The sequence below is a fragment of the Centroberyx gerrardi genome, chromosome 10, assembly GCF_048128805.1.
Source record: "Centroberyx gerrardi isolate f3 chromosome 10, fCenGer3.hap1.cur.20231027, whole genome shotgun sequence".
Taxonomy (NCBI): Eukaryota; Metazoa; Chordata; class Actinopteri; order Beryciformes; family Berycidae; genus Centroberyx; species Centroberyx gerrardi.
In genome coordinates this window covers 20148054-20170396 of record NC_136006.1, presented here as the reverse complement: position 1 = coordinate 20170396, position 22343 = coordinate 20148054, and the positions used below count along the sequence as shown (strand labels likewise).

The following is a 22343-nucleotide window of genomic DNA, read 5'->3' as shown; positions in this document are numbered from 1 at the left end:
ACACATGAATGAATGATGGGCAGACGTGATGGACAAGCGATGACTCTGCACAACACACGGACAAAATAAGGCATGAGGAATGGCAAGTGTGCATTATACTGCATCCAAGCAAATGCAACAAACGATGTGACATGAACGGCAAAAGCAGCGTGCTGGCACAGCTCAGAACCATACAGACAGATAGTTTGCCCAACACTGCTCAAGACAGGCCATTTAATTCTGATGAATGAGGGAAGAACACATTGAACAGCACTGCAAATTAGAATGTCACTGTTGTGTAGGCATGTGGTGGCTAAATGCATGGGGTTTTAAACAATGCCAGTAGTGATGCAGGTGAGATGTATTTGTTTTATGAATGACAGGCTAAAACAAGGGGAACATAAAGCCATATAATGTATCAGTGGGTATACCTAGCAGCAGGTCCAGTGGAATCATCTCCTTCACAGCATCAAAGATGCCTCTCTGTCTGGCCTCCTGGCCATCCAGCTCCCTGGCACAGGCCTTACAGCAGCCGCACGCCGAGCAGCCGGACTCCCCAGAGCCACAGCCACAGATACTGGTGGAGGGAGGAACACACAAACATACACAGAGAAGGAGAAACAGTTATATAATGATAAACAATATAGCCAATACTGTGATTTAAAAAAACAAAAACACAGGAATAGCATCCCTGTAAAATGACACTCCAACAAACACATGAAATTCAAATGTCATAGTCCCCAATCTGATTAGCATTTTGCCTCTCTCAGCAGTACATACAGATTAGCAAGTACCAGGGCTTAAAGCAAAACATTCTGAGCCTGAAATGTTCCTGACTGATGGAGGGGGGGTAGTCAGCACACTATACTTATTTCTCCATTTCTCTATAAAACTAGTCCAATAACAAGAACAACGAAAACAATTGACACATTTCTGTGCTGAATGAATGAATATTCAACACACAACATTATTAATCTATAAACCTAGTGCAATAAGGATAACTGTGGAGCCCCCCAGGGGTCACCTGGTACAAAAAAAAATGATGCGGAAATCAGTGGGCGCGGTTTTCTTACAATTTACTCCTAAACCGTGCCCACTGATTAGTAACCCATGCACACAGATTTGTAATATCTACGTTGATAAGATCAAAGAGGGACTTTTAGGCCTATATACAGTGAGCCAGAGCCATTACACACAGCTTGGCATACATATAGTGAGCTGTAATAGCCATTAGGCACCTAGACCATATGTGAACCATAACCATTGATTAATCAGCTGTTTTGGTGACAATATGAAACCCATTTACTCCCTATAAATCATGCTTGTAGAAAAAGCATGTTAATTAAATTTTATATGCAACTCTGTGGGCCGCTGTGGTGTCCCTGTTTGACGTTATCAATATACATATTACAGATCCGTGTGCACGGTCTACTAATCCGCGGGCATTGTTTAGGACTCCGTGCGCACTGATTACTAATTCGAGGGCACAGTTTACTATTCTGTGTGCATGGAGCAGTGCGCGGTTTACCAATCGGTGCCCGTATGGATTTCCACATCAATTATTTTTTTCTTACCAGGTGACCCCTGGGGAGCTCTGTAGGGAACAGCCAAAGCAATGCCACATTTTTATGCTGAATGACGATTGTAAATTGTGAAAGACAGATCACGTTCAGGTCTGTCATTGCTGCTGGAGCGGCAGCTGTAACTATCGCTCCCGGTGTGGTCAGATATCGGAGTGCGTGCATAGCGGCGTTGTGTCTGAGATTTACCTCATGTGGAAAGAGCACTTTCTTTCTGCTGGTTGAGCACACAGTGCAGAACAAACACCCGGTTCCCTTAATTTGTCGCACCAAGTGTCAAACGGTTTCCCATCTCCACCCGTTTATTCAATTCATACCTATCGCCGTTTGTTTTTTACTCCTGTCTCAGTGACGCATGTATCTTCACCAGCTTTCATAAACTTCGTTTCCATATTTCAGCTGTGCTACACCACGGCATCGGTGCTACATTGTGATAGAAAGTAGCTTGCTGTTCATTGGATAAAAAAAAAAAAAACTTGCTCGCATTCCATTGGTAAATGTAAAATATTGCTTTGCTTCGCTGAATATGATTGGATAAAACGCATCAAAAACAAAACCCCGCGTGGAGTGAGTTTTTTTTTTTGTCGAAAATAGTTTGTGAATCTAAAACGTCCATATGCCGGAAATCCGGCACCTGGCCGGAGGTCTTTAAGCCCTGAAGTACTGTACAAATTCTGTGATGACCACCTTCACCCCTTCCACAGGTTGTGTCTACTTACCCTCCCGGTACTCTGTCTGGCCGTCCGCTGCTGACACAGCTGGCACCGTAGCCGGTGCAGTCTCCACACACCGTGCAGACCATGCACTGGTCCAGCTTCCACTTGTGCATGCCTGGCTGGCACATCATGCTCTTCTCCTCCTTCTCCTCCAGCTCATCCTCCAGGTCCTCATCCATGGCTGTGGCCATGCTCTCCACACCAAATGCTACAGAAGGAGAACACACATACACAGAAATGGATTAGTACAATACAATAGTAAAAAGCAATAAATAAAACAAGGTAAAACCTGTTGGATTTGTTCTCCTGTTTGTATGTTTGCATATTCTCTCACCTTTCCCTGCCTGGCTCATGGCTCCAGTGTCTCGACCACACTGGCCCTTGTTGTTGACCCCAAATGTCCACACTTCTCCGCTCTTGGTTAGGACACATGTGTGGGCCTTCCCCATGGCAACCTGAGTTACAAAGTGACCTTTCAGGTCTGTCACCTGGCCTGTAGAGGGAAAATAGCAGTTTTGATACAAGTAAATAAAATGACTTCCACTGTAGAAAAGGGTGAGAAATAATAAATGAAAATAAATAAAAAGACTCTTTCATTGGTCTTCAGCGTTCAGAGTCTGAATAGGCCCTGTCCCTGCCCCAGTCCACTCACAGGTGCTGTCACTGTAGATGGCATCTTTGCCAAACATGTAAAGCTCTCCATCCTTGGTGACGATGCTGCTGCTTCCATTGTTGCAGGCCGTGTACACCGCTGTCTTGGTCTCCAGCTTGATCATCTTCTTAGGCTTGTAGGGCTTTGGCTGTCTGCGACTCTTGGCTGCACAAAAAAAAGATATGCATCAGCTTTACAATTACAACAGAGCCGGCCTTGATTACATTTTTACCAACAGTTGAATCGAATTTCAAAGTTTCAAAGCAGGGGAAGAAAGTTATGATTCAGCCATTATGCCTCAATGTGGTACATGATTGAGTGTGGTGGATCATTTAAATATGTCTTACTGGACTCCCCGTCCTCTCCCTTGCTGGCAGAGCCTGTGAAGAACACGCTGCCGTCCTCGGCCACTAGCAGCGCATGAGAGCCGTCATGGCCCACTGAGAACTGGACGATCTTCGGTGACTTGGTGACAGGCAACTCCACCCATTTGCCTGCCGACGGGCCGCCCTGCTTTATGCCCAAGCTCTGGTACTTTCCTGTGTAGTAGATCTGAGACAGGAAGAAGAAGAAAAGATGGATAAAACACACAGAGGCAGAGAAATCCAAGTGAAGGCTTCAGCAATACCTCTCTTGTAGTGGCCATTACTGAGGAGTGGAAGTCTATAATACCAAATGCACAAAAACAACTGTTATACTTTATTAGCCCTTGGTGGGAAATTGAAAAAATAGCAAGTCTAAAAAGAGAGAAAAACAGCCAGCAGTAGCTCTCCTATTCCTGACAGTTCCGAGTAAGATGATGCATCAAACAACCTGCAGCCACAGGCTCCATTACAGAGCTGCAAAGCGTCTGTAGTCAGGGGAGCAGTGAGAGGGAGGACAAGCAGGACAGCACAATCATTACGATCTCAACAATATACTGCTGTCAGAACTCTGAGATGAGCCCATGTGTCATTAGAATTATACTGGGGCACTCTGCGATGATACATTTACACAGGTTGGTGCTGGGGGTAAGAGAGCTATTATTACTCAAATTATCTGACATTCACTTGCGCAAATTACATAATCCCAGCAATACAACATGCTGAAAGGACAGTAGATTGCAGGCCATAAACAGTGGAGAGCAGCGCGGGCCTTTGACTTTGTGATGAATGTCACGTGCCAGCCACAGTGTTGGCGCAGAGCTGAATTCTCTAGTCCAGGTGATGAGTGAACTTTGAGCCAAGTCATAGGTCAGCTGCTCCTATTTTTACTCTTCCAGCCAGCCTGGGTTAGGGTAATCTGCAGATAAGGCCTGTTGTGAGATTAGGCCTCTACACAGACACGGCTCTGTGTAGCAGGCAACTGCCCTCAGGCTATCTACTGAGGAAGCACAGCGCACCACACCCACAGCATACAGACACACACAACCACACCCTCTCACACGCCCCAACCACCTTCATACTTTGCATTCTCTTCATAGTAAGACAGCACGCAGGAAACTGTCAGATCTCTTATTCAGCCAAGCGCTGCATCCCTAAGCACTATGACAAAGAATCCGCAGTCTAACACCGAGTCAAATAGTGTACACAGTCAATCCCCCTTCACCAGCCTTGTGTACATAAACAGACACAAACACATACATTACATAATTTCCATGCTATACCATGCACATACTAAAATTCTCTGGTCCCTGAAAAACTACGGTTGTGTTTGTTTTTTTTACCCTTACAGAAGTTTATATATGTAGAAAAGCTTCCCCCCACAGCAGCCCCTGATGTGTTTTCCTGGAAGTGGACAGCGTAGTGTAGGCCAGAGCCGCTGCTTAGCTGGATGGATGGAATAACCTAATCACTTCCAGTTATTTAAGCATGGATGTCTCCTCATGAGCTCAGTATACACACACAACTCCTAGCTGGAGGGGAGGAGTCCAGAACACAGTGGACAGTGCCAGGACCAGGAGTTGTCTACGCATTAATACACATGCAATGTATCTCCCTTCGCTTACGGTTGTCGATAACACACAAATTGATGCAAACTGACAAAAAGAACTCATGTATCATTTAAAGACAATTAAGCATTTAAAAGAGGGTCAACAAATGTTTCCAAAACAGGAAGATCCTTGTTATTGGTATGCTTTAGTACTGCCTGATCCTAGGACAAAATCAATTCCGAGCAGTTAACTATAAACAGATGTTACGAATTGGGAGAATGATAATTATGACAGATGGGTTTTATTTGGCCGGTGTGAGGCAGCAGGGAGAAAACACACGCAGAAACACTATTAAAGTTAAAGCTTTTTTCCACAGGTGCACCCTCTAAAGCCATCGGCCTGTCATTAGCAAGACCAAAGCTTTCAGAGCCCAGCTGCTGAAGCCGCTCCAGACGAGGAAATGCAGATTAAAGGAATCAGATGCAGACACTTGGAATAGCGAATGTCTGCTGGCACAAGCATATCGGTAACGCATACCCAAGCCTTGTATTTTGGTTTAAAATTCAGACAGTAGAAGGAAGATTTTCGCTCTCACCTTTCCCGAGGCAGTTTTCATCAGAGCAAACTCCCTGCCTGCTCCGAGCAACGCTGCCTCTTCGTCAAAGCCTGTGCCTGAGAGAAGAACATATCGTTTAGAGCCGCAGACATACACACACACACATACTACCAATGATTTATGTCAGATTTACAACCTTGTTTACACATATATGAATACATGTTTGTGCTGCAGGTGTATGTACATCAGATGCACATGTAGGAGTAAAGAAAAACAAATCAATGGCCACAGCCCCACACAGACTAGGACTGTAGGGTAAACCAGTACTACTAAAGTACCGCAGTACCAAAATTTTAAAGTGAGAGAGATAGCTGCCAAAGCTCAGTATCCTCGTGGAGAAATCCAATGATAAAGGTTGAACCTGAAGGTATTACTGTGCCCGTCTGCAAAAGATGTTTAAAAGTTTGTATCGCCAAGAGAGGCAACACATCTAATTTAAGCAAAGCATCTGTCTGACAACCATCTCGATCTCTACAAGGAATTCAAAGCCTGATAGGTGTGATAATATCAGATAGATACATGGCAACAGTAGATTAAGGTATTTTTAAGATTTAACAAGTGCAGTGCTATTGTTCATGAAGTGCTCATACCTTTGACCTTTATCTTTTAAATTGAGCTTAAAATTAGTTGGAAAACAGACTGCAAAGACTTTATTTTTGATTTTGTGTGTCAGATATTTTTTGTGTCAGAGTTTCATTTTGTCAGAATTTCTTGGTTATCAGTTATTTACCGTGGTATCGACGTGGCACCGCTATCGAGGTAACAAAGCTGGTATCAGTATCGAAAAAAACACTAACACAAACAACAGTAAGTTTTGTATGACTTACTGATGATGTGCAGATCCTTCTCCAGGTCAAACAGAGAGATGCCACAGGCGTGCAAACATTTCCTTGCCAGCTTCAGCTGCAGTTCCTGCTGCAGGGCCGGGTCTGAGCTCGTAGCATAGATCCGCACAACGAAACCATCCTGCAGGAGTCATGGAGAATAGGAACAAACTGTTTGTTTAGTTCCACAATGAAACGTGGTATCTAGGTGGCACCTGACTATTTTCAAAGTCACAATGATCCACTGATGAGGAATTTAATACAAAGCCTATGCCTGCTTCACCTGACTGAATGTGGCAATCGAAATGCATCCTGCTCTTTAGGCAATTACTTGTCTTGTGGAGACTTGAAGGACTTTTGATGTGATGCTTTTGACACCAAAACAGAGATCTGACTGTAACCCGTCATAACTGTCCAGACCGCAGGAGCTGAACAATGTGTCATAGCTGAACTGTGTGTGTGTGTGTGTGTGTGTGTGTACGGTATAATGGGACACAACCCAAGTCATGGCAACAGGCCAGCACATACCACACAGCCTCTCATCCCTACAGACTCCCTATGGACTGGCAAGCTGCACACACACACACAGAACTAATGTGCTGGGCCCAGGCTGCGGTTAGGATTAGGGATGTGGTTGTGGATAGAGAGGGGCCCAGACACGGGAATTATACCCTAACTGGAGTCACGGCTGGGTCTATCTACTGGGGTTATGGCTGGGTCTATTTACTGAGGGTGTGGCTGGGCCCAGTACAAAGGGTGCATACATTTTTACTATGGGTAGCCATAGACTTTTGGATCCACAGTGCAATCGTTTGGCTTCAGAACACTTGGATTATGCTGTCTGAAGTAATTTTATGGTTATTTCTGGCCTTTTTAGAACATCCATGCTTAAAGAAACGGTCTCCATTCACTCCACTTGTTTTGGCTGCTATGGAGCTGCGCTAGCTAACTCGCTGTGTATATTGACATACGAACTTCACCAGTGTTTCAACTGACATGAGGGTGAGTACATAATGACACATTTTTCAATTTTGGGTGAACTATTCCTTTAAGCTAAACAGGACCACTGGGGGCGTGGCTGAGTCTGTCCACTGGGCACAAACTCTGATTTATCGCAGAACACATAACAGATGACAAAGCTGCCAGGCTGTTGTATGTTAGGCAGACTGCTAGGCATGTGGCTAAGAGGGAAAATTTACAGGGGATGGTTTGAGACAAGGAACAGAGACCAGGGAACAGAGGAGGGAGGTAATGAGGAATACTAGAGACAAAAAGGGATAGAAAAAGGGATGAAGGCTAGCCTGGGGCTGGTCTGGTCTACACTGTGTGATAATGATGACAGACTTGTCTATTGTGCTTTGGTTCCTGCTGAGTAGAGCACATGTGCCTCTCCCATCATTAGACAAACTCCTCTGTCCTCTGGCCACACCCCCACCCACCCACCCCTATATCTCTTCGGCTCTCTCTGTCTTCACCTCACTTTTTTTCTCTGGCAATCCTCTTGACCCCCTATGGTTTACCTCCATCCTCCTCCCTTCCTAGCATCTCCCCTCCCCTTGTCATCTTGCTCACAGCGCCTCCCTCTCCAGTCTCTCTCTCTCTCTCTCTCTCTCTTGCTCTTCCTCCTCTGCAGGAGGTCTGTGTGGTGGTTGCACTGGCTGGTTGCTCGCTAAGATGCATGCTGCTGAGGAGGAGGAGACCCCCCCCCTCCTTCCCCTGCATCCAGCCCCCTCATTGAGCCTCAAAGCTGCTACCCAAGGCTGGCTGCAGAGGCAGATGTATGGATTTCACATCCTCCCCTCCCCCCACTCACATTACATGGTACTTATGCAGATAACTGCCTGTGAGATTAAACTCTCTGGAGAATGCCCACATGCGGTCCCCCCCCCCCCCCCACTGCCACACCCACATACACACACACACACGCACACAGGCGCAGATACATGCCACTCCCCTTTGTGGCACAGCTGGTGCTCAGCTGAGGGTCCTTCCTCTTCTGAGCGAGGCTGGGGCCTCTACAGCAGGGGAAGTGACAGATGCATCGCCGGGCAAGTCAAGAGGAACGACTAACCTCATTTCCCTTAACAAAAGATTTGTTTTTCATGAGGAGAACGAGAGAGAGAGATTGCTACCCTCGCTAGCTGCCAAATGAGAAGCAGGAGAGGGTTTAATCCCACTAGTGTGCATAAACAACTGATTCGTAGGAACACGATAAACCGCAGCATCTCTTCCCATTCATTCTCAGTAAAACGAGCGCTGTCGCCAGAGCCGTCAAAAACCTCGCTGCGTGATCGACTGCATCAGCCGTAACCTAGCCACCTGCCGAGTCCTTCAGGGCGGTCGGGCCAATGACAAGCTAAGTGCAGCTTCTTGAACCTGGCTTGCGCGCTGGAGACTGCCGGCAGGGAAGTGAACAGTGTTACGATCTCATAAGATTATCAAAGCACTTTAGCGTCAGGCATAATAAAGCCAGACCCCTCCCCCATGTTTGCGGCAGACAAGGCCAGCTTGACAAGGCTGGGGTTTTATTGGGTTCAATAACACAAGTGGGGGGTAGTCCTCAGAGCACTGTGATATATTGATTCAATATAAAATGTCAGGTTTAAGCTTTTGTATATATTTAAGAAGCCCGGTAAAGGTGATGAGTGTGATTATCATGATAATGAGGAGGAAAATTAAACATACGTCTTTGCAGGCTGCGATCTGGTTGATGTACTCTCCGTCTGTGAAGATGATGTTCTGTCCGTCCGAGTGTTGACCTGCAGAGAGAAGCACACACAGAGAGTGAGCACACCTAATATTCTGTGTTGGAATTTTAATTACTTTATTCCCATGAGTTGTTTTATAAGTAAGACCATTAGAAGTGTTTTCTCAGCACCTGGCATGGTGACAGTCCCCTCGTGCTCCAGAGTCTCTGGGTTGATCTTGACGGCTGACATACTGTGGTTACTCGTGTCCCGATACAACAGGTACCCCTGAAGACAAAACACAAACACCATTGCTGGTTTGCAATCAGTAAGGACTAACCCTATGTCCTACTGCTGGCTTGGGCAGATTTACATGGAAAACTGCCACAGGGAACAGCTCTTCACTGCTCAACATTTCACGTTGAGTAAAGCTAATTATGCCATCTAAAATGTTACTGTTTTTTAACCAATGATGTGGAATTTAGTCCCTGTCACCGTCCTGACCACAACAATTAGGTCACAGTCGCTAGACTCCTACTGGGTTCAACTCTAGCCTAAGAAGTACTGATTTTGACTTCCCAGAATACAAATCACCAGCCTCATTTAAGAGTCACATGGAGGTCAAATTAAATCAATGCGATGAATACCAATGCAAATTATTTGAACATTAAAAAATATTTACTTTGTTGTAAATAATCAAAACAGATTTTTACAAATATTTAATTCTATAGTGAAGCCATTTCAGTATATGAAGTAGGTCTTGGTGTAAGTTCAACTGCCTACCTGAGCGAAGCCCAACCACGATCTCTTCTCCTTCCTATTCCTGATGCGAGACGTGGAGTTGTACACATGGCCCTGTGGGACATTGATCAAACATCAGCAGGCGACCACAAACACTGACGACACTTACTTTAATGTTGGCAGAAACACAAAAAAGAAAAGAAGTGAAAAGAAGTGCCAACTATGGCACAACTATGAAATGCTGAGGAGAAATATATAGAGCCTTCATCTCAGTGATATGTCTTGACTTCATGACATGTTCCTGTGCACCAAAGTAAAATAACGGGTTGAACACAATGTCTAACCTGGTAGAAAAGTCAACAGTTATGTATGTCTCAAAGGGAAGCCCATTTTCAAGAGCTACTGCTAGCATGTGCAGCTCTTTCTTGCACACATCAGACACAGACACAGATATACAGAGCCCTGTGTTATGTACCCTGACAGTGCCGCTGTATCCAGAGCCCACTTTGTAGAGTCCGTCCTTGCAGAGCAAGTAGAGGAAGGAGCCGTCGGTCTGTAGCAGACAGCGCTCGTCCTCGTCGATGGCCACCTCCTTCAGTACCCACTTGTTCATCAGGGCCGCCCGTTTGATGCCGTTCCCAAACCAATCCTGGATCTGGATCTTTCCCACCAGGACAGCCTGCACACTCCTCTGCAGCGCGTTCAGGATGGTGGGCACCTGGTGAGGAGGAGGAGGAGGACGAGGAGAAGGTGTGGAAAGGATATGAGTGGAGCACCGCATTTCTTTAATGTGGTATCATTTTGGACCAATGTCGCTGTAATTATAGCCCAAGATATGACATTGAAGCCTGTATGAAATCATAGGGGGTTATTTTGTTATCTAAAAGTGTCTCCATCAGATAGGAACTTGAGGAGCTTCTTCCTTGCTAATAGAGTAAAATTCTAATATCGGTGACTGGGAGATTGGTTACATGCATACTCGCTCTCCTCTTCTCACTCACGCCCGAAAGCTTTTTCACACGCACTCTGTCAACTCCCTGGCAGCCATTACACACACTACTGATCTCACCGTTCACACACATGCAAACAAATACACACACACAGACACATACACACACGTACGGATGTAAGCACACACTTCCCGCCAGCCTGCCTGCCTGCCTGCCATTGTGATGACTCACAGTCCAGTCAGTGCCTGGCCGATGAGGATCCAGTAGAAAAACACAGGCCTGCCTCTGTGACCCAGGCTAATCAACCTGCTCCGCCTGTTTAAGAACTCTCAGCACTTTTCCTGCAGGCCAGAGACGCTGGCCAAACGCTGCACAGAACCACACTGATCTAGGACTAGAGCTACTAAAATAGACAGCAGGGCAGACCACCTTACTGGGCCATCAATTCAAATATCTGCCATGTTAATAACCCTGAGTAAATCCCCAGCTAGACTCACACAGGGTTATAAACGTGTGTGTGGCTAACGACTCACCTCAGCACAATTATATTAAGTGGAAGCATTAATTCTGCATGCAGGTGCAGCCGAATAGCCGTGTGACGGTCAAGTGTACAACGCCCGCCTACTAAATTTACTCTATGTTGAAAGTGCTTACTGTTCAAGATATTCTCTAAACTTTGCACCAGAGGATCTGATATGGAGCCAAAGAGAAAAGAGCAGACCAGAGCTGAGAGAGGAAGGGAGGGAGAGGGAGAGAGAGACAGAGAGAGAGACAGAGAGAGAGAGACAGAGAGAGAGGGAGAGCGAGAGAGAGAGAGAGAAAGAGAAAGAGAGAGAGATCAAAGCAAAACAGAAAAGAAGGCCGGCTAATTGGCGGAAGAATGCAGGCAGGGTAACATAATAAGACAGGAGAATCAGAGAGGCTTGACATTTTCCCAAATTCAATTTGTGCTGTCCAGACTCTGCCCTGAGTCTCTCTGCTCCAAACAGAGATGCATGGAGGAGCCAGTGGTTACTGTAGCCTCATCTAAGTCTGCAATCCACTGCAGCGATCTAAAGCAATTCTGCTAATCTGAAGAAAAAGCCTTGATGGATGGAAGCAAGGCACAAAATTCTGGGTGGGGCCGGCTTAGGAAATGGAATTATTATTCAAACTCTGGAATGTTTACTCCTTCAGTTAGATTCAAAGCCATTCAAACTCAGTGGCACCAAATAACTGCCCTGAGAACACCTGAAAATGCGAGTTTCGGTTCCCTTCCAAGCAAACTGCGATGCGGTTTGGTAGGAGTGAGAACGGAATCCAAACCAACTACAGGCAATAACCCCAAAACGCCAAGTTTTATGGGTATAAGGAGATGGATGTTGACATCTGATAGCCAGCAGTTAGGCTACTCGTACTTAGAAAGCCTAGCTTAACAAAATGAACAAAAGGCAAACTGCAGTCTCAACTGATGCTCATATTCAGCTATTTCTCCATGTGTTTCTAACTGGTGTGACTACCAGAGAAGGTAGATTACGACAAAGAACACAGACAAGTCCATCACACTTAGCTAAAGTTACAGGGTCTGGAATTGGAATTGGTTAATCACCTGTATTGTCTGGCAGGCATGGCTGCCGTTGTTGGTGAGGATGGCGGAGACGGCCTGCAAGGTTTTGCCGGTGTCTCCCCAGGACACCACCAGGCTGAAGAGGCAGGCGCAGGACAGGGCGGTGAGGGCCTGGCCTGTGGGGTCGTTGGGCCCCGTGCTCCGCACCGTGGTCTCCAGCAACAACTGAAATAGAGACTCTGAGGGAAGAACACAGCCGAAGGGGAGGTTACAGAGATAAAGTGAAAGAGAAAACGGGAGAGAAGACTGTGTTGTGTGCGTGTATACAACAAGATAGATAGAGACATGTTCAAAGCTGTTGTAAAATACCCAATAAACACTTTGTTTGGCAAATTTTGATGAATTATATTGCTTCAGCCTTCATATCACGGTTTGATCTCAGCCACTCAACATAGTGCTTTACAGTGATTTTAGACAAGCCTAACAACACCTCTTAGCTGTCTAAAATCACTATAAAGCATGGCCTCTCGTGGCTTATTGCTCAAGTGTGTGTGTGTGTGTGTATATACAGTACATACATATTTTCAGCCTTACCTAGCACATCAGGAGGCTCGGTCTGGAAGCCTTCAGGCTGTTGTCCCTGCAGCATGTCCAGCAGGGCCTGCAGGCTGCGCAGGCACAGTGAGGGGTGGGAGAACCGAGTCTCCTTTATCAACTCAAACACCCCACACAGGCCGATGCCGATGATCTACAGACACACAGAGAGAAACACACTTCTATCAGCTATCAGCACAGCGCTGTCACACCACAGCCAAATACCAGTTAGCCTAACTGTGAGGCTACTGCATACAGCGACTGAAAGTGAAACATACTAACACAGACAGGCTTAAAAATCAACATTCTCTGTCTTGAAAGGGTTTTGGAGACAGATTACGTACCCAGGAGGGTATAAGCTTAGAGGTTTGGAGTGGATGATTTCTTATACAGTACAGTCCACACCCTCATCTTCCTACAACCAGAGAGCAACATGCGGTCCCCCTCCAGTTAGCTGGAAGCCCACAGTATATACAGTCATTACTGCCGACTTCAACATCCAGTATTAACATACTGTATAATGACAGGCCCACTTGGAGAAGGGAGGCAAGCAGAGGAGCTTGGCCTAGAAAAGGCTGCCTTTCTCTCTCTTAGTATGGCTTGTTAGTGAATCAAATAAATAAAAAAGGCTCCAGTGTCTCTTCTCATCTCAGCGAAGAGCTTGTTTTGCAACGTTAAAACAGCAAAGATAAAATAAAAGCTTCACATCACTGTAAAAAGGAATTTAAAAAAAATCAGAGAGACATATAATCAGACAAAGAAATGGCGGAGAGGATAATGCGGGGAGGGAAGTATAAAAGCAGATGAAAGGCAAAAAAACTTGTGTACAGAAGTGTATAGTAGGCTGCTTGGTTATCGAGCCACCAATACTTTTGGCTTCTGGATTGTTGTACATGTAGACCACAGCAACATTAAGCTTAGGCTATATATCCAAAAACATTTATATCCTTTGATTTCCTTGAAACCACTCGATTTTCTTGAAACCACTCGATAACAAGGACAACACATAAACACTAAAAAACGATTATTCTCACAGCTATGCCAAAATCTTACTATGCGATAACCTGAAAAAGGTGGAATGACATAGTAAGCCATAAAACTCAATCAGGGTGTCTGCAATTTGAGATTCTTTAATACCTTTTTAATGCCTGTTAGAACAAAGTATAGTTTCCAATTGAAATATATGAGAAAATGAAAAATGGAGACCTATCAGAATATACAGTAGGTCTGCATTATTGGGCTGATTTGTTACCGGAAAAAAAGACAGCGCAGCAAGAAACTGTAATATTAAGACCTCTAAAACTAAATTGCTTTAATGAGCTACATTCAAGACATTTAAGACCTTGAGATTGGATTATTTAATTGAATAAATTTTAAGACTTTGTCAGGACTTGCAGGCACCCTACTACTACTCATTTAAAAAACACACAGAGACAGCAAATAGCCTAATCTCAAACATATGGCTTGTTGGCGGTTGGTAATAAGCCGGCATTAAAGCTAAATTCAAAACAATTATTATATCATCAGTAGCCTATTTATTCTGTATGAAATATGATAAAATAGGACACATCCTAAGTCTACCTTCTCAGTTTACAATTATGAGGAAATTAAATTCATCCATCCATGGCATTTCATGACTTACTCGCTAAATGTTCAACCACTACAGTGATGATGCACAGTAAACACACATTTGAGCAGCAACACACAACTCTCTTACACACACACAAAACTGTTTAATGACTGTAGTGTGACACTGTAGTAGGGCACGTGCCGTGTTGAAGTGACGCTTTTGCAGGAGCAAGACAGAGTGGATGAGAGAAAGAAAAGATATGGAGTGAGAGAGAGATAAACAGGCAGGCAGAGGGAGACAGGGATAAGGAGATGGGGAAACAGAGAGGAGGCTATAATCCTCGCAGGCTGGGGGGTTTAAACCTCTGTAGCGTGGCTCTAATTATCATAGCAGTCAAAAAGATGAGTCCTACGCACTAACCCAGAGAGACAGAGAGCACGGGCTGGCTAGAGAACTGGGAAAAACCCGTATGATCCAGCTGTGTGTGAGTAACATGCGGATCTCAAGTGCTGCCGCCGCCACCCGAGCGGAACAACACTCCTCCCTGCCGGTACCTTGGGCAGCTTGATGGCCGGCTCGCGGTACTCTTCCTCCTCCTCGCTGTCCGAGTCTCCGCTCTGCACGGAGCTCCTGGAGGCCAGCGCCAGGGAGGCCTCTCTCTGCTGCCAGTCCAGCACACAGTGCCGCACGTTGCAGTAGACGTTGAACGCAGACGGGTTGCTGTGCAGCTTGATGTCCGGCACGCAGAAGGCTCCATCTAGAGACTCGGTCTGTGGAGAGACAGAGAGTGGAGGTGGTCAGCAAGGTCAGCAACATTTGCTCTTTGCAACCACCACTGTGTTATCATTTTGGACCATCAACAAGCCATTTAGCACACCACATAGCCATTTATAAAAACAAGAAATGGAAATCTGTATTAGTAGGCCAAACTGTAAAAAGTCACATCTGAGAATTCCCCCGAGGCTAATGCAAGGGTTCAAAAACAATCGCAAGGAACTCAGTCTGAGCAGATTTTTGCTGTTAGATAACAGAATTATATAACTGTCTATACTGTAGGTTGGGAGTGTGAAACCTATGATCAACACAGTCAGCAGTCATCCTTATACATTCTGTCATTGTGCTAACACCTAGTGAGTGAAATAATTGTGAAATTGAACTATTCCCCATTTTGTTTTGGACGCCTAATGGACCCCTGGTGGTCCCCAGACCCCACTTTGGGAAACGCTGGGCTAATGCAAGTCTTAACACATTTTCTCAACCAGCTTGACAGAGATTCACGTGTTGGAAAGTGGCCTACCTAACAAATTGCATAGCCTACCCAGTGTGTAAAAGGAGAGAAACAAAATTGTGCCAATTCAGCAGAAGAGGAGGGAAGTGAAATTGTAAAAATGATTTTTAAAAAAGTAATGACTGCAAAAATGAACTGCAGGGTAAAAATGAAATAGCACAAGAGGTGATTTTTCTGGTTCGACACAGGAGGCAGCCCGATAACCATTTTGGGGAATGGCACTTTTAATCATTTAACACAGGAGGGAGGAGATGCAGCCATTTATAGGTCAATACACTGTGTGCTGTGTGCTCTGGGCTAATCTAAGGACAAGGGCACACATACTCAAATCATTTACAATCAAAAAGCTAAACCAAAGATCTTAAAAGCAAGGATAAAAAAAGAACAAGATAAAGTCAACTAATCAAAGACAGCATCGCTCCTCTGGGTTTCATCATGAATATGGTTAGTACCTTGAACCATTTACTAAAAGGTCCATATGCCCTCTGGCTTTTATAACAATGCTTATTATCTCAAGGTATCTCTCATGGCTCATTAAGCCACATCAATGGGCAAATTAAACAGTACGCTAAATCAAGCTGAAAGGGAGAATTTAGAATAAAATCATTATGGCATGGCTTAAGCACCTTTATGCTAATAATAATTATGATCAATCACTTCCACAGGGAAACTATAATCAATCAGGCTTCTACCTCCCACCAAGCAAGGCATTCTTTAGCTACAGTCCTGGGGCAACCTCTAGAGAATCTTATTGATCGATTGTGCCTCTCTCGCAGTGTTGCGTTTTTGGCATCGCAGTGACAGTGGGTGATGTCATCTATTTGAGGAGAGAGGTCATTCATTCTCAGCTCACACCAGTGAGGCAGCGATATCTCCCTCTCATCTACCAGTAGTGTCTTCTGCTCCCCTGCGCTGCCCCTAGGGTAGCACTTCCATCACAGCTACTGTATGGCATTCAGCAAGGAGCACATTGCCTGGAAAGAGCACTTAAAACCATTTACCACATGGAAATGTTATAATGGCCCAAAACCATACAGTGAGGGAGAGAAAATGGGTTTTCTTGGAGAGGGTGGGGGGAGCAAAACAAAAGGGTGGAGAGAAGAAGAGATGTGTTGAAGCTAGGCACCAGAGATAAGCAGGTCAGCTTTTTTGGCCCATATATTACATTATGACATTTCTGCTTTTTAGAGAGTCTTGTTAAGAGTGACAGGAAAGCAAAGGAAAGAGAGAAGGAATGACATGCAGCGTAGGTTGTGAGGCAGACTCAAACACACAATGTCTCAAGCATATGGTATGTACCTTAGTATGCTATTACTCTACAATATAATAAAATTTAGCCAACACAGAATGGTGCCCTAAAGAGATTTGTCAAATTGCATTGGCTAATGTCTGCCAATTGACACCATCAAAGACAACAAGACAAGAGACAGCAATAAGACAGCTCCACTGGCCAAAAGAATGCCTCCACAGTGGGAAAATGATCTAGGGGTGCTCAATTATTTTCCAGACTTAATCTATCTAGCAGTGATTGAAAAAGCTATTGGAAACCAAAAGAGCCTGTTTGTGGTATTATTCTGATTTGAGATCTTGTTAGTCAAATTGCACAAGCACTCTTAAGATGTCTCAAGCCAGAGTTACTGATAGCCCGTTGGTTATCATGATTGTCGAATGCAGTGGCTGGATGTAATTGGCTCTCTGTGTCAGCCCACAATGCAATGAGGAAATTAATTTGTATTCAAATGAAAGGTACTGCATAGCCTACATTGTGTGAGCAATCCAAATGTACAGCTAACAAAACTGTAATCTCTTTGCCTGTGTAGAAGCAGAACAACACAAACATTTCATGAAAGAGCAATTAGTATGTTCTCCACATTCCATAGGACAGTCAATTGGGTCCATATGTAGGCCAACAACAATTGGGAAAAGCTGGCTTTGTTTTAAACATCGCCTTAACACAAACACAAAGTCCTTGAACGATACACTACTTCTGAGGTTACATCTTACAAACAGAAGCTAACACGAGGCAGCTGAAACATGGTCCTCACAGTTCAAGTGAAAATTATATTTGACAAGTTTCACTAGAGCTGACAGTACTCAATTTAAAGCCTGAACAAATCATCGGAAACTTGCCACTGAAGGTGACACCTTCAAGCGATGTCATCATGCACACAAGAAAACAGACCCAAATATGCCAAGCACAATATGCTGCTCGTGTTTTGTGATTTTAAATGCAAAACCTTGACCACAAAAGTCAATGCTATAGTGCTCTCCTCTGTTGTTATAACACTGTAGCTTTTTACACATGTAGGTCACCTGATGGATAGGTTAGCCTTAATATAACATAAAACCTGTACTAAAAATACTTAAATACATAAAAACAAAAACACATAAAATACAAAATGCTTTGACATTGCTTATGTCATTTTGTACTTCTGTCATTCAGTACAAGGACATCTAAACAAACTCAATCTTCCACCACTCTTCTCGCTATATGTTGACGCAAATCCATAAACAGCCTGGTGTTGAGTGATGGAGAAAGCTGAGCCTCCCAACCCTCGTCTGATGCTCTACATTGTGTCTCTGTCTGCACATCATTGATGATGTAATGGCCATCTAAATGCATTGGAAAAGGCTGGTAGAGAGCCCTTGACTGCACTTGGACAGCTACACACTTTCGGCTTGCTGGCTTTATGGGAAAAAGCCAAAGAACAGAGCAGATAAAACAGGTGTCTTCCAAAAAACAGTGGCACAAGCACAATGCTTGTAAATTTGCACCAGCTTGTCAAATCAGTCAATCTACAATTGATCAACAGGTAGGGCTGAACGATTTTGAAAAAATATCTAATTGCGATTATTTTGACAGATATTGCAATTGCGATATAATTTGCGATATTAGAGGGAATGATAATTTTTACATCATTATTCTCATTTTCATTGAAAAACGTATTAAAATGATTATGGTGTGATTTTTGCGGGGATCTGTACCAAACAAAGATGTTTTCTTAAGTCTGTAGAATATGAAGTGTAGGCCAGGACATCTCTGCAGCACGACAATATTTCATTTAAAATGGTATTTTGACACACATTTCGCCTTTAACAAATATTGCGCCCCCTGCGATTTGAAAATTGCAGTAGGCCATATTGCGATTTCGATAAAGTTTCGATTAATTGTTCAGCCCTATCAACAGGAAAATGTTATATCATTAAAAGCCATCCATCAACTCATGACCTTAAAGATAAAGGCTATGCCTGTCTTTATATAGTCAAACTCAGCCTTTGACTAGACTACACCTCTAGCCCCTATGAATTGTGTTGTAGGGTAGATTTATGTTATTCCATTAAAGCCATTATTCGGTACTATTATATTCTTATTATAATTATGATATTACAGCTTTCGAAATAGACAGATCACATAAATCTCCTGCCTGTACAGAAGACATTACTTCATCCTCCACATTAGGATGATAAGTGTTTACGTTCTCTCTTTTGCCCTGACTCCACCTGCGTGTTTGTAAGCACAGGAGCAGACAAAGGCGGAGGAGAGGCCCTTTTAAACCACGCTGTGACTGTGTCGGAGAGGCGTGACAGAGCAAGAGTGAGCTCAACCCATCCAAACACAGCATGACTGCCTGTGTAACTACCCACTTTCCTGCCTGCCTGCCAGCCTTGCTTACCGGCAGTGCATCCTGTCTACCTCTATAGATTATATTCTGTTTGTCTAGGCCTACAACTCACTGAACGATTCATCCTGATGTAAAAGTAACTGACTAGCCCACTCTACCCTGACTTGCCTGCCTGGGGGTGGTCTTGGGGTGGAGGGGGACAGAAGATTACAACAGCGTAGAGCCTCTACCCTTCTCTGCTACTATCACATTAATCTCTCTACCCTCAGCCTGCAAGCTGCTGGTATACACTAGGGGAGAACGAAACAGTAATAAAGTTAATCCAAACACAGACAGGCGATATTACAGACCCACCATAGAGTAGACTACACTCTCAGTCTCAGAGGGGGAGAGCAAGGAAATGATCCAGTATCAGCTGAGGGGATTATGTTTGTTGACATAGTTCGGGAATCAGCTAGTTAGCCTACATTGTACATGCAAAGTCTACAGCAGATGCGCACACAGCCAATGCTTCCTCTGACACAGACAAGGTTCCCTCTTTGGATGAAGGAGATGGAGGCAGGCAACCGTTGCCGTGGAGATGTGGAACACATTAGGTCGCTCGGCAACAGGCCATCGTGCCCAAGCCAGAGCCACTCCCCAGAAGTGTCTCTCCTTCTCCCTCCCAACCACCTCCCCTACTTCATGTGCAAGTGGGCTGCCTGGCACCTGACCAGCCCTGCCAATTAAAACAGTGTTCCTGGCAACCACCTTAAAGATTGCAGAGGGGAATCTAATCCATTAATGTTGTTATCGTCAATCCATCGAGTTCATTTGGTCGAGAGTGAAAGCAGCAGGCAGGGATCTGTCAGAGCATACCTAAAGCCATGATAGTGTAAGCAAATATATATTATGCAAATTAAAACTGCCAGACATGTTTTTTTAACACAAGGAAAAAAGATAAAATACTAAATGTAAATATTATAGTACTTCATAGACACATTTAGAGCAATAAGTATTGAGAATGTTAGGTATAGCTATGTCCCACTAATAAAAATGATGCCTACTTGAAATAGCACTCTGCAATATTAACAGTGCATCATGTTATGTGTCTAACTGCTTTAGTGTTTGTTCACTTTACCCAAAGTATAACAATAGATGAACAGTGCAGGTATTTTTTATAAATATTCCAAAGGTTTTTATGTTACAATCTAAAGAATTATCCCTTGTACAATGTAGCCTTAATATTACAAAACCTCTAACAATATCTATTCATATTAGCCCAATATCAAGACAGTAATACTGACATTACACAGAGAGAGCAGTTTAATATTGCTATTTGGTTTGTTAGGCTCGCGAGCGTCTCTTACCTTTGTTCTTGCTTTGACTTTTGACTTGACCTTCTGTCGTCTTTTCAGTTTCTTCTTACTCAACGCCTTCTTTCCCCTGAAAGCATACAGTGATCAGTACATCAGTATTAATACAGCCATATTTAGGTTATGGTTATAATGACATAGTATAACCTTAAAGACAGTCATTCATATTAGATATGAGGATGTGAGAAAGTTGGGGTCATAAAGTCTCTTAATGGTCAAAACAACATTCTGCTTCAGGCCAGAATAATGTTGAGGAAAACTCATCCTGTCATTTTTTGTCTGAAAGGACTGTTGAAAATTAAATCTAGTCAAAACCTCTCTAACGGTAATCTCACTCTGCCTTTTTTACCCTTGTAGAGCAGGTCTATGTCTTATGCAGCTGGAACAGTGGTGAGTAGGCTACATGTCCTCTGAAGTACAGTATAGCCTACACAGTTGTCAGAGGTGTAGCACTGGTCACCCAGCTTAGTGCTTGATCATCCTAACAAAGCCCCAAACAAGCAGAGATTTGAATTGCCCTTTTTGACACTTTTGACAAATGCTAACATTTCACTTTGGAATCTGTTTTTATTGGCTTTTGGCAGATGGTAACTTTTCACTCACTACAAATGAGAAGTGCTAGGGGCTACAAAAGGAATTACTAATCATTAGACTACTGAAAACAGGGAAGCAGTGCAATGAACAATAAGCAACTGTAATAGTCTGCTGTCGCTAATCTACTGAATGTATAACTATATAATTCCTTACACTGTTTGCAAACTAACTTTCAGCATTGGCCTGTATGTGTATAGTCAGAAATGGAAGTTGAAAACAAACTGAAAGGTTTAGAGTATTCCAATGTTACGAATCCCAGAGTGCGGCTTGTAATATTGATTTCTAATAGCTTGTCTTATTATAAATTAGCTTGAGTTTCTTCAGTCCTTTGAGCATACAGTGACCTGCTAGGTGGTAATCTTATTCGCCAACAACCAAGCCAAAATCAATCTCCTGATTCACAAGCAAAGTCACACAGACAGACATCAACAAATCCATCAGAGAAAGAGCTTTGGCGAATTTAATCAAACACTTACAGTAAAGGCCTCCACAAACAATTGCCTACCACTTCTCTGTTTCTCTTGGGTATTGACTATGCATTTTATGTATAGGCGGCATGTCTATAAATTCTCTCCGAAAAACTTCAAAGAAAAATTGGTCTAAGATAAGATGCCAAGTTCAAATCAAATGATGAATCTATGATTAGGGTATCTAAGAATGTTTTCTTTCCTGCTAATAGATCCATGAATTCTGAAATTGGTTATGAAAACAACAGTGGTGCACTTACAGTAATGTAAGACACGGAAACAAATAGCCTACTGGCCTATGCTTAAAGCAGATTCTTACACATGGAAGATGAGAATAACAATATAGTTGTGTGAGGGCGGCTTCTGCAATGATCAAGCTTCTCATTCCACAACCTGACTTGCTAGATGACGTAACTGTATACCCGTTTATGCCAGAAAAGCAAACGAGTTCCCCACCTCCCAACACAACCTAACCCAAATACGCACTATGTGCAAGGTTACAAACCGTGTTGTGTATAAAAGCTACCAATAATGTGTTCCAATGCGTGTATTTAAATGAAAATCCCGTGATTGTGACCTCCAGGCTTCATGAGAGATAAATCGCTGGTTGCGTTTTACGTTAACCTGGGAAGGGCTGCTCTTCTTTAAC

General features: G+C 43.8%; 1 protein-coding gene across 11 annotated transcripts in view; it reads right to left on the bottom strand.

The window, feature by feature from the left end:
- The window catches only part of mycbp2 (MYC binding protein 2), a 63494-nt gene that overhangs the window by 39786 nt on the left and 1365 nt on the right, over positions 1 to 22343 (bottom strand). For all 11 annotated transcript variants that reach the window (XM_078286280.1, XM_071923592.2, XM_071923590.2 and 8 more), the window contains exons 2-16: positions 20628 to 20703; positions 14922 to 15137; positions 12798 to 12951; positions 12246 to 12442; positions 10183 to 10425; positions 9750 to 9821; positions 9158 to 9254; positions 8965 to 9038; positions 6283 to 6421; positions 5435 to 5511; positions 3275 to 3479; positions 2928 to 3092; positions 2610 to 2768; positions 2279 to 2483; positions 411 to 556 (exon numbers count right to left, since the gene is read on the bottom strand). In XM_078286280.1, coding sequence (XP_078142406.1) covers positions 411 to 556; positions 2279 to 2483; positions 2610 to 2768; positions 2928 to 3092; positions 3275 to 3479; positions 5435 to 5511; positions 6283 to 6421; positions 8965 to 9038; positions 9158 to 9254; positions 9750 to 9821; positions 10183 to 10425; positions 12246 to 12442; positions 12798 to 12951; positions 14922 to 15137; positions 20628 to 20703 — 2225 coding nt within the window. The remainder of the gene's footprint in view (positions 1 to 410; positions 557 to 2278; positions 2484 to 2609; positions 2769 to 2927; positions 3093 to 3274; positions 3480 to 5434; positions 5512 to 6282; positions 6422 to 8964; positions 9039 to 9157; positions 9255 to 9749; positions 9822 to 10182; positions 10426 to 12245; positions 12443 to 12797; positions 12952 to 14921; positions 15138 to 20627; positions 20704 to 22343) is intronic.